Source organism: Polyodon spathula, chromosome 3 (genome assembly GCF_017654505.1).
Source record: "Polyodon spathula isolate WHYD16114869_AA chromosome 3, ASM1765450v1, whole genome shotgun sequence".
Taxonomy (NCBI): domain Eukaryota; kingdom Metazoa; phylum Chordata; class Actinopteri; order Acipenseriformes; family Polyodontidae; genus Polyodon; species Polyodon spathula.
In genome coordinates, this window is record NC_054536.1 from 61,240,544 (window position 1) to 61,253,220 (window position 12,677).

The 12,677-nt window shown below is 35.8% G+C and overlaps 1 protein-coding gene across 1 annotated transcript in view; it reads right to left on the reverse strand.

Moving 5' to 3' along the window:
• Window positions 1-12,677, reverse strand: part of LOC121313274 (CUB and sushi domain-containing protein 3) — a 514,488-nt gene that overhangs the window by 354,089 nt on the left and 147,722 nt on the right. Inside the window, exon 4 of the mRNA XM_041245642.1 lies at window positions 5,486-5,680. Coding sequence (XP_041101576.1) covers window positions 5,486-5,680 — 195 coding nt within the window. The remainder of the gene's footprint in view (window positions 1-5,485; window positions 5,681-12,677) is intronic.

Here is a 12,677-nt window from a genome sequence, read left to right on the forward strand (position 1 = left end):
AGTACAATAGCTAACCTTGTTTTGTTTTCCTTCCAAAACTGACAAACTAAACACTATCCGACAACTCAATGAAAAACAGCACACAACAGGCACTGCCTTCCTCATCAATCCTGCGTTCCTAGCATAATCTCTCGATTTGCTGAAAATAACCTTGAAAGTTTATACTACAAAGCAAAATATGTTTAATATCATAGCAGTGTTAACAATACACAACACACCTGTTTTTATTAGTCTATAATAATAAGCCTTCCGTTCTTTATTTGACTGTATACATTTGTTGGGTTAATTTTCAATTTGTGACCAGCTATTTTTTAATTGTATGGATTTTATTGTTTGTTTCTTATTTCTGTGAAGTCTGTATGGTCTTTATATGTTTTATTGTAACAGCTTTGGGATACTACATTTAGGGGTCTACCTAAATCGCGATTTTGTGGATTTCGCGGAAATCGGGAAATTGAGGGGTCACCGCGAAATTCACCTCTTTTAGGGGCCAATGCATAACGGACAAGTACAGACAGAAAAAAAGAAACCTTGTTTAAATAAACTACAGCACAACACAAGTGACGCAAACTATGTATCTTCCGTCTGTAGATGACGGAGGAAGATCCGTCTATTTGAGCCCTGCAGTTTCCTGGTCTTTTTTTTTTTTACGGCTTAGGATGCAGCAATCATATTTATTCGTTTGGATGACTATTAGTGTGTAGGATATATTGTGGTCATTTTGAGATGTTGTCTTATTTGAAAGAACTGAAGGAGTACCTTTGCTATATTGCACACTTGGAGAGAATTAAGTGTCAACTCACCTTACCTTTCTTAATTTTCTAAGAACTAGAGTAATGGATTTATGGAGCAAATGGGAGCCACAACCCTACCGTGTTATAATCGATTCCGTACTATAAAGAGGCGTGTTATAACGGTTGGGCCCAAAATGTAGGAGCTAAATTAAAAGAGAAATAGCATGTATCTCTACAGTGATTGTATGTCTATGTTTGATAGTTGATATAAATACTGACACACTGTTACCATTTTATTAAAACTAAATTTAAGAGCTCAAACCTGAACTCTAGAATTATGTCAAATAAACATAACACATCAAACAATATTATTATTAGTAGTATATATGGAGAGTTGTAATCTCCCATAGAGCTTGATGAAGCTTAGTGTAATTACCTTGTAATAACTGGATAACTACCAAATGTTCTAGCTCTTACATGGTAATTACTGTAATTACTGTGTTGGAAATAGACCAGTAAAGTTGCCTAATGTAATTACATACAGCAATAATGCAATTAATACAATTAAATACATATTCGACCAGTAGTTATGTAAGTATATGAACCTTTGGTAGTTATCAAGTTATTACAATGCAATTACATGGCTTTTTGTTGTTACATACAGTTTGAGCTGCAAATTTTTGCTTTTAAAATTCAAACCTATTGCAAACAGAACTGTGATATTATCCATCTGTCTGTCTAGCTGTCTAGCTATATATCTATGAATAAAAACCTGAGCATTAATGTAGCCAATTTGACTAAATCAGTGTTTGACACAGACATACCTGCTGACTGAATGTCACCATAACCTTGAATGGTCATACTGTAAGAATCAACTAAAACTGAATTCAAAGTGGTACATTTCATAATCTTTTATCAAAACCCATCTACCTAAGAGCTTGTTCACAGTTGTTATGATTTGTGTATCACATATCTGTTTTCGATAGTTTCACTTAAAAGGACTACTAGAACATAAGAAAGTTTACAAATGAGAGGAGGCCATTCGGCCCATCTTGCTCGTTTGGTTGTTAGTAGCTTATTGATCCAAGAATCTCATCAAGCAGTTTCTTGAAGGTTCCCAGGGTGTCAGCTTCAACAACATTACAGGGGAGCTGTGTAAAAAAAGTGCCTCCTATTTTCTGTTCTGAATGCCCCTTTATCTAATCTCCGTTTGTAACCCCTGGTGCTTGTTTCTTTTTTCAGGTTGAAAAAGTCCCTTGGGTCAACATTGTCAATACCTTTTAGAATTTTGAATGCTTGAATCAGATCGCTGTGTAGTCTTCTTTGCTCAAGACTGAATAGATTCAATTCTTTAAGCCTGTCTGCATATGACATGCCTTTTAAACACAGACTAATTCTGGTCACTATTTCTAGAGCAGCAATATATTTTGTAGCGAGGTGACCAGAAATATACACAATATTCTAGGTGAGGTCTTACTAACACACTGTAAAGTTTTAATATTACTTCCTTTGATTTCAATTCAACACTTTTCATTATGTATCCAAGCATCTTGTTGAACTTTTTTATAGCTTCCCCACATTGTCTAGATGAAGACATTTCTAAGTCAACATAAACTCTAAGGTTTTTTTCATAGATTCCTTCTTCAATTTCATTATCTCTCATATGATATTTATAATGCACGTTTTTATTGCCTGTGTGCAGTACCTTACACTTTTCTCTATTAAATGTCCTTTGCCATGTGTCTGCCCAGTTGTGAATGCTGTCTAGATCATTTCCAATTACCTTTGCTGCTGCAACAATGTTTGCCACTCCTTCTATTTATGTGTTGTCTGCAAATTTAACATGTTTGCTTACTATACCAGAATCTAAGTCATTAATGTAGATTAGGAATAGCAGAGGACCTAATACTGATCTCTGTGGTAGTCCACTGGTTACCTTGCTCCATTTTGAGGTCTCTCCTCTAATCATTATTTTCTGTTTTCTACATGTTAACCACTCCCTAATCCATGTGCAGGCATTTCCTTGAATCCCCACTGTGTTCAGTTTGAGAATTAATCTTTTATGCGTGACTTTGTCAAAAGTTTTCTGGAAATGTAAATAAACCATGTCATATGCTTTGCAGGTTTCCATTTTGGATCTTATTACAGTTTCCATAAGTTTTCATATAATAGAAGTCAGGCTTATTGGTCTGTAGTTACCTGGTTTGGTTGTGTCTCCCTTTTTATGGATCATTATTATGTTTGCAATTATACAGTCTGTCAGTACAACCCGTTTCAAGAGACAGTTGCATGATCTTGGTTAGCAGTAAATAACTTCTTTCATTTCTTTGAGTACTATTGGGAGGATCTCATCCAGCCCAGGGGATTTGTTTATTTTAAGAGCTCCTAGTCCTTTTAGTCCTTTCTAAACACTTGTGAAAAGTAATTATTTAATATATTTGCTATTTTTTCTCTTCACCTATGATTTTGCCATTCGTATCTCTTTGAAATTTTACCTCCTCTTTGAATATTCTCTATATAGTGTAGAATGAACATGTGAACCAGTGATATATGCTCTGATATTAATTGTTAGCATTATTATTGTTGTTGTTGTTTTTTTTAAGCAACATGCTATCTCAGTTTAAACCCTATAAACAGTACACTGAATCTGCCAAGCTTTTCATATCAAACTATTTTCACTGTACTGTCTTGAGTGTTAATAACTAATATAAGCTCGACTAGTTTACCATATACACCATACAGCACCAAAATAGTATTGCTACCCTTGCATGCAGACATGTCACATAAAATGATAAACTTAAGTATGAAATTCCTCAAAACTTCTAGAGAAAATATGCTTGACTTTTTGACTGCCAATGTGAATAGAAACTCAGTGCTTGACTTTTCAAACCAAAAAAGTTCTCGATAAATATTCTATTCATTTACTTCATGTTTTTTGGTTGAATTGCATTGTACAAACTCCCTTGAGTTTAAATTAATAATTTCTTCTTTGACAGGATAAAAAAAAAAAAAAAATTAAAAAAATACACAAAAGGGGAAAGTTATCTAGATAACTTTTTGAATTGTGCATGCAGCTATACATGACACACTACTTACTTTTAAAATTGTAATTTCATGGTACAGTACAGTAGGACAGCTACAATAGAATTACATTTTACTGTTGAGAGAACAATTCCTAAAATCAATTTGTACAAATGTAAAGCAGTCCTGACACATTTTTTTCTAAAAAAAACCCACTAAGGCAATAGATTTTCTTTTTATAAAATAAATATAAATTGTTATTTAAAATGTAAATACATGTATCATTTGACATATATATATAATATATATATATATATATATATATCTATATATATATATATATATATATATATATATATATATATATATATATATATATATATATACACACACACACACACACACACACACACACATACAGTATATAGTGAAGAACATTGGATAAAATATGTATGCTACAGTTTATCAGGGAGTTTAAAGCTGTATGTGCTAGATGAAGGGAAAAAACTGAGTATTGTTAATAAGGATTAACAGTTGTGAGATTTGTTGAGCTCAGAATGGACACTAGAGCCTTCATCCCCACTACAGTAAAGAATTACCAGAAGCTGAGTAAACAGAAGTGGTATGAACTGTTCTGTTGATTACTAAAACATGTGATTATTATATTACATTTGGTTATGGCAAATTAATCAATTGCAGGATTTTATAACACTTGTTATGCATCAAAAAGGTATTTATTTTGGTTAACCTGTTTGCTTTCCTGTGTTTGCCCCTCCCTCTCTCCCCACTCTGTTTGTTTTGTTATTTCTTTAGATTAAATTGGGACTGTTTTGTCCTTCTGCAGTCTACACTGATCTATTGGTATGTCAGGCTCTTACTATTGGTTGTATGTCTGAAGGAACTTTCATTTGATTGGTACTCTTGTTTCCTGGAGGCGAGGCCAGGGGTTGTGGGAGTAGGGTCTTTTTGAAGCTTAGTTCTGCAGCGGCAGTTGTGGAGGCAACTTGTCTTGTTCAAAATGATGGATTTGCTCACCCAGGCCCTTATTATGTATAACAGCATGTATTTATTTGTCTAGTTGCTCTGCCTCACTGTGATTGTTAAGTGTGCTCTCTGCTTACAGAACTGTACTGTTTGCCGGTTCCTTGTTCATTGGTTCTGTGTCAGTCTAAAATGAACGTTCTACAAACTACAGACCTTCATTACAGTGCCGCCTATGAGCGTTTCTATAAAAGTAGCATATAAAACAGCGTTTTTAAAATTGTATACTTTTATTTGAATAAACTTAGTGTTTATTATTTATTATTATTATTAGTAGTAGTAGTAGTAGTAGTAGTAGTGGTAGTAGTTTTTTTGTTTTTTTTCCTTGGTAACTTCTGGGAAAGTTGCCTTGTTATTGGACAGTAGAAGGAGTGTGACCATTAAAGTGGTGCTACTTGCTGAAAATGGTGACTGAACGTCTCCTGCAGCAGACACAATGCGTGACCAGGATGTGTGTTGAATGATTTGTGTAGCGCCGGCTCAAACCTGTGGCCATACTCATTTTTTGCCATCATGTTACCAATTTTATTTTTTTCCTAGTGGCATGCAAGTAAACCACATATATTTATCGCTTACAATGGATCTAGTCCGGTTCCTGGAAGAAAACATTAGTCTATTTCTTATGGTGTCACTTTAATAACTGAATGCAAGAATTCATTGTAGTATAACAAATAGTACTGGTTTCTTACCTCTACAAATTGGAACAGGAAAATCCCAAACAGCTGCACTGGCAGTGTTGGTAATGCATGTTAACTGATTGTGCCCATCCAGAACATATCCAGTTACACAGCTGTACCGGATCGTATCGCCGACATCAAACTTCATCCCATAAAGAATACCTTTCGGGGGAACACCAGGATTTCCACAAGAACTGCTTTGTAATTCTGCAGGGAAAAAAAAAAAAAAAGAATATATTAACTTCGTGTCAAGCTCAACCTTGTTAAATTACCAAATAATTAAATTAAGAGTGGAAGGAAGTTATTTCATCATTTTAATTACAACTCAGATGTTGGGAATGGAAATTGTAATTAGGAGATACTCTCTCTGGCCATCAGCATAGCTAAAGTGATAGAGAATAAAAGACCAAGGTCCTATTTTATTAGCAATGGAAAACATCCATGTGTTCTAGCTTTGAAAAAAGGAATTAACGCTAATGCACGTTTCACCATGTTTATATAGTGGGTGATTGTGATATGAGGGATATTCCTAATTAAACATATTAATTATGTGCAGTTTAAATGAGGCTGGTGGTGAAATAACACTAATGTGATAGGAATCCAACATATGGGGTCAGGGCTGGTTGCTCAGGGCAGGACTTAAGTACATTGGAAAAATACTTGTAAATCTAAAGGAGTATACGTGTTGTGCGCAAGGCAAGAACAACACTCTTCAGTATCATCCTTGTATTATCTCTTGCTTCAGAAACAAATAAGTTACAATGGTTGTAGTAGAAAGTTAATAACTTTTTCCTAAGTCCCTTTCACACTGGTGATTCCTACACGGGTCCTGAACCGGGTTCTGGCTACCGGGGTCAAAATCACTCATAGTACCTGGTTAACAGTGACCCACCTCAGGATGTGGGTCGACACGCTTTGACCCGGGTCAAGCGAGATAATTTAATAGTAAAACTAATTGTTGTATTATTATTATTATTATTATTATTATTATTATTATTATTATTATTATTATTATTATTATTATTTATTAGCAGATGCCCTTATCAAAGACGACTTACAATTATTACAAAGTATCACATTACAAAATATCAAAGTGCAGAAAAACACATTACAGAATACCACATTACAGTTAAGAGCAGTTTTAAGGTACAATAAAATTAGTAAAAAAGTAAGATCAAATTCAAATAAGAGCAAAGTAAAGAATAGAGTAAATAATTACATTTAAGAGCGAGTTCGACTAATTAACTTATAGTAAAAATTGTTGCTCTGGCTCTGGAAGTGGGGGAGTGGAGGGGGGGGGGGTACAGCTAATCTGCCAATGGCGGAACAGCGGAGGGGGGTGAGAGGGGGTGAAGGGACAAATAATATTCTGGAGATAGGAGGGAGCAGAAAGGTCGAGACAGCAAAAGTCGAGTACAAGAGTTTTGAATTGGATGTGAGCAGCGATAGGGAGCCAGTGGTGAGAGCAGAGCAGAGGTGTAGTGTGGGAGAAACGAGGAAGGGAAAAGACAAGGTAGGCGGATTTTTTGATGAGCCAGAGGACGGAGAGCAAAAGCAGGGAGGTCAGCCAGGAGGGAGTTGCAGCAGTCAAGGCGGAACAGTACCAGGGCCTAAACAAGGAGCTGAGTGGAGTAGTCGGTGAGGAATGGGCGAACTCTACATATGCTGCTGAGGAAGAAGAGACAGGAACGTGCCAGAATAGACAAGCTGAGAGTAGGAGAAGGAGGGGGTCGAGGGTGACACCAAAGTTACTGGTGGATGAGCAGGGACAGAGGGTGGTGGATTCAAGAGGAATAGAGATAGAGAGATCAGTGGTGTGGAGGAAGAGGGGGGAAAAAAAGATCTGATTTGCAGAGGTTAAGATGATTGCGAGAGCATCCAGGACTAGCTGCCCGAGATGCAGGTAGAGATACAGGAGGAAATGTCAGGGTTGGAGGGGGAAAAAAGAGGAAGATATGGGCATCATCAGCATAGAAATGATACGAGAACCCATGGGAGGAGATGTGGGGACCCAGGGAGAGGGAGTAGAGAAATATTTTTAAATGAACATTTAAACTGTGTTTTAAAATGTGTACACTTCTGTTTTTTTCTTGTGTACACTTCTTTTAAATTGGCCATGCCTTAATCTTTGATTAACAAGCAGAACGTACAAACAAGATCGCAACATGTTAATAAGCAACACATTTTTATAAAAGCTGTAATGAAAAATACAAGTATTTTATGCTGGACACACTTTATCACAATTGTTCTGCGTGACTATATTTACATTAATAAAGAGGAGTCGCTTCTGCTTTGAAATGAAAAAGTAAGACTTAGGGTTTAAAAGCCCATTTCGTTGCTTCACAGAAAAAAAAACAAAAAAAAACAAAAAACGTAAATTAAATTAATTTTACTATTAACACGTTTCTTAGTTGTGCTTGAGATACAGGAGAACAGAATGGTCGTTGGAAAACACCGAAAACCAGAGGCCATAATTATATAATATCACACTGTTTTAATGTTTTACTCTATTTATCTATATAAATATATTTTATTTTGAATTTATTTTGTTTTGTCTTGTACAGCTTTGAGCTTTGAAATACATTTTGTATCAAATGTGCTAGATAAATAAAATTTGATTTGATTTGATTTATTCTAGCATGGGGGTAGGGGTAAGGGCCGGTCGGTGACACAGTCTAAACATGTCTACTCCTGCAAGGGAGCCCAACTCTTTTGAACAGCGGTATCGGCGCTATGCTTCAAGGTGGGAAGTCCCGGGTTCACGTCCGACCTCCGCCTGTGAGAAGCCGCTGCTTGCGGTAACCGAGGTTCGCCACATTGTATTTAACTAAGTGATCTTACCACCTTTATCACAGTATTATAATCAGTTTGTGTAGCGCCAGCTCAAACCTGTGGCCATACTCATTTTTTGCCATCATGTTACCAATTTTATTTTTTTCCTAGTGGCATGCAAGTAAACCACATATATTTATCGCTTATAATGGCTCTAGTCCGGTTCCTGGAAGAAAACATTAGTCTACTTCTTATGGTGTCACTTTAATAACTGAATGCAAGAATTCACTGTAGTATAACAAATAGTACTGGTTTCTTACCTCTACAAATTGAAACAGGAAAATCCCAAACAGCTGCACTGGCAGTGTTGGTAATGCATGTTAACTGATTGTGCCCATCCAGAACATATCCAGTTACATAGCTGTACCGGATCATTACATTAGTCTGTGTACGTGTTTGTATATTTAAGACGTCTGACAAATGTATAGCATTTCCATTGCCTAATCTGAATGTGTGTACCTAAACTGCATGTGTGAATGTTGAGTACACTGTGCTATATTACGTGTTAAGCCACATGTATGTTTTGTATTAAAATAGAAAAATGAAAAAAGATTCAACAAATCTGCACAAGCTATTTCCAAATACAAAAATAATTTTCTCGTGCATTACCCAGCGACCTATTTGGAAAGATGTAAAGGCATCTCCAAAAATAAACAAAGCACGTACATGAGTGATCAATGTAATTTCAGATTTTGTATGGGGCACCCTGAAATTAAATATGACCAGGTAGGGCTTTTTGGGGGAATGTTGTCCATATGAATGACACTGGTAATGATATATTCCAAAAAAAAAAAAAAAAAAAAAAAACAAAACCACTCCAAAATGAAATTAAACCACACCTGTAAATATATCCTTTTCTTCCCATACCCACTCTTACACCTATTTTTATTGTATATGTTGTTTTGCGTTTTATATTTTGCATTGTATTGTACATATTGTTTTGTTTGAATAAAAATATATTTTAAAATTATTTTTGCAATTAAGAAATGTATATAGACATAATTATAATTAAGAAAACATTAAGAGCGAGTTATCACATGCAGCTTTACATAAAAACTTAGAAGTAAAAAGCATAACCTGTATTTTGAGGTTTTATCTTTCCTGAAATACAACAACTGGGGACTTTTATTGTACATTAAATTGGAAAGCTATCTTAATTAATACTGTATTTGCAGGAGTGTGAGTACACCCATCATGCCAACTAGGACTACTACAGATGTTCATATAAATAATTTAACTGCATCTTATAAAAGTATGTATAGGAAGCCAATTGCTTTGTGCATTTCTCAAATGATCTAACTATATATCTCATTAAAACACCATCTTTCACTAAAAACGTATATGTTTTCTGTATATATTAAAACAGGTTTCGATATTCCCACACGTAGACTTGATTAAAATGTAAAAAAAAAAAAAAAGTATTCTCTGTATCAATAAAGTGTTTGTACCCACTTCCCCATAACATTTATTTTAAAAAATAAATAAATAAATAACCGTGAAAATAATAACTTTGTTAAACTTGAGCCTACATAAAATAAACGGTTATATTTACTTACTCCACAGTATATGACACGACATTTTTAAAGGAAATAAACATTTGGCAAGTAGTGATTTTAACTCTACATAAACATAAATTATACTGACAAGATAATGTTTTTAAAATATTTATTTTTGCTAAAAACCACATTGCACATCCAAACACAGCAAGCGATTTACTTTCAATAAAATGTGTGTATATATATATATATATATATATATATATATATATATATATATATATATATATATATATATAAATCTCTTAAACGAACATTTACAGAACGATAAATAAGACGACCAATGTTACTTTTTTAAACAGAAAAATAATGTCTGCAATACATTTCGATAAATATGATGTAAAACGTCACATTTAAAAAAAAAAAAAAAAAAAAATACGGTCTGCAATACCTGTTTTCGTTTCTTAAAACATACAAACGGCATCTGTAAAATCATGGATATATTTCCACAGAACCTTGCCTTTAAGTTTTAAAATCCGCGCGAGCGCAGAAAGGCTCAAAAAGGCAAACGTTATCTTATTTCACGACTAACTTATTACACCGGCACTGGTCATATTTCTTTCCATAGTGTATTTTAATGTATTATTTCATAACAGCCACACGTTGCTTACAAATTAAGTACGCTGGCTTTCAATTCATGTCCACAAAGAAATAGGAAATTTCCCATTTCTCTTGAAAAACACAGCACTCTTGGTCCACTTTCTCTTCGTGGTTAAATACATGATGACACTTGTCACTATAGAACTTACAAATCAGAACTGAAAACATTGTTCTGGTATCACTGGTGTTGTAACTCGAACCAGCTGACGCACTGTCGTCTCACCTACCTGGTCGGCGACTGACAGCAATCACAGCAACATGACAATGTTTGTGTTGCTCATGCAAAGGAACTTGCTGGAGGCATGTTTGCACATGTGTTCTCAAAGGTGACGGGAAGTGAAATAATCAATATGTGCTATTTAGGGGAATGTAATTATATATGTGCCAGGGTATCAGACAAGGTCTGCCAAACAAAATGAGTTTGACACCACTGCTATGAAAGGATCAAGAAAGACTGGAGGATCAAGAAAGCTGATGATTGTAAACACTGTTATGAGGACTCCAAAAGTACTATACCTTCTACAGTATCAGTAGTTATATACAACTGTATCATCCTACTGTATAAAAGATAGACTACTTTAGCCTTCATAGAAATATTATAGCACTGTGACAAGATGGCTTTGGTGGTGACGTCAGACCAGAAAGGAACACACAGATAGGCAATACTGACTGGTGAAACTCAGGCACAGTGGTGCTCAGTGCTTTATTAAACAAACAAAAAATAAAAGATTTATACAAATCAAAAAGACACAAAACAAAAGGGCATGTTGGCCAAACAAACAAACAATTATACTAAACTATTGTGCTGGTGGTTCCAGCACAATAGTAGTTGTTCTAGTTTCTCTTTTACCTTTTTATTTCTCCTCTCCTTAACTCCAATTAATTACTCCCTGAACACTCTATTCTCCCTGCAGCCAATCTGCAAGTCTTTTATATTCTGGCCAAGGGGTTAACTAACTAGTAATCATCTTATTATCCCTTAGCCAGTCTGCACAAGCTAAATTGAAAGCTGAAGGCTGGTGCCCACACTCCAGCAGCAGAAATGCTACTATGGGCACTGCTGTCAGCATAACTGCCGACAGCGGAAAGGCAGTCAGCGAACTGAGGTCCTCGTCCCGTAGCCCCGCTTGCCGCGGAAAGCTGACAGCGGGGGCCCACACTCTGGCAGCAGAAATGATACTATTGCCAATGCTGTCAGCAGACGTGCTGTAAATGCCAAGGTTGGCCGTGGCAGCGGAAAGGCTGCTTCCTCCCGTAGCACCCCTGGCAGCGGAAAGACTGCCAGGGTCAATGCTATCAGCGGACCTGCTGATAGTGCCTTCAGCTGTGGGAGTCCTGAAAGCATAAAAACTGCCAACGGTGAGACTATAAGCAGATGTGTTGGCAGCTCTAAGGCTGGCTCCTCCAGCTGAGGCGATTCTGGCAGCGGCGATGCTACCAGTGGCTGTGCTATCAGTGGAAAGGCTGACGGCTCCAAGGCTGGCTCCTCCAACCCCAACAAATCCCTGGGCTGTATGAATGTTACTATTAAAATACAAGAATGTTTAATACTATTCCAAAGTATGTCCCAAAATATTCTATAATATCAATACTATAGAATAATACTGGCTTGCTACAGAATTCATGTAGGACTACTACAATATTCCTATAAGAAATCTGCCTTAAGATTATTATATATATATATATATATATATATATATATATATATATATATATATATATATATATATATATATATATATATATATTGTAAGGTACCAGGGAGGGGGTTAAAATCCTTCCCTGCTAAAAACCTTGTGAGAATGCACATTTGGGTATTATGGGGTTTAATTGTGTAATTGTTTAATTGTTTAGTAATCCCCTGCACCTGATGGTAGTTGTAAATTAGAGCCAGGTGCAGGGTATTTAAGAGAGGCAGCCAGTCTGTTCAGGGCTGCTGTGCGTAGGGAGGCAGAAGGTGTGGTCTGCTTCCAAGCAGTCAAGGTAAAGTGCTGTGTTAAACCTTGTGAGTTGTGTTTGGGTTACAGGTAAACAGCTTAGCTGTCCTGGTTGAGTTAGGTTCCAGACTGTATAGTTAGTGCTCCAAGAAGGAGCTAGGTGTTTGTTTGTTTTGTTTAATTTATTTGATTGGTGTTTATTAAAAGTGTGCGTCAGCACTTAAATCAATTCCATTTCTGTGTCCTGGGTCTACTTTGAAAGGGGCAACGAACGTGAAA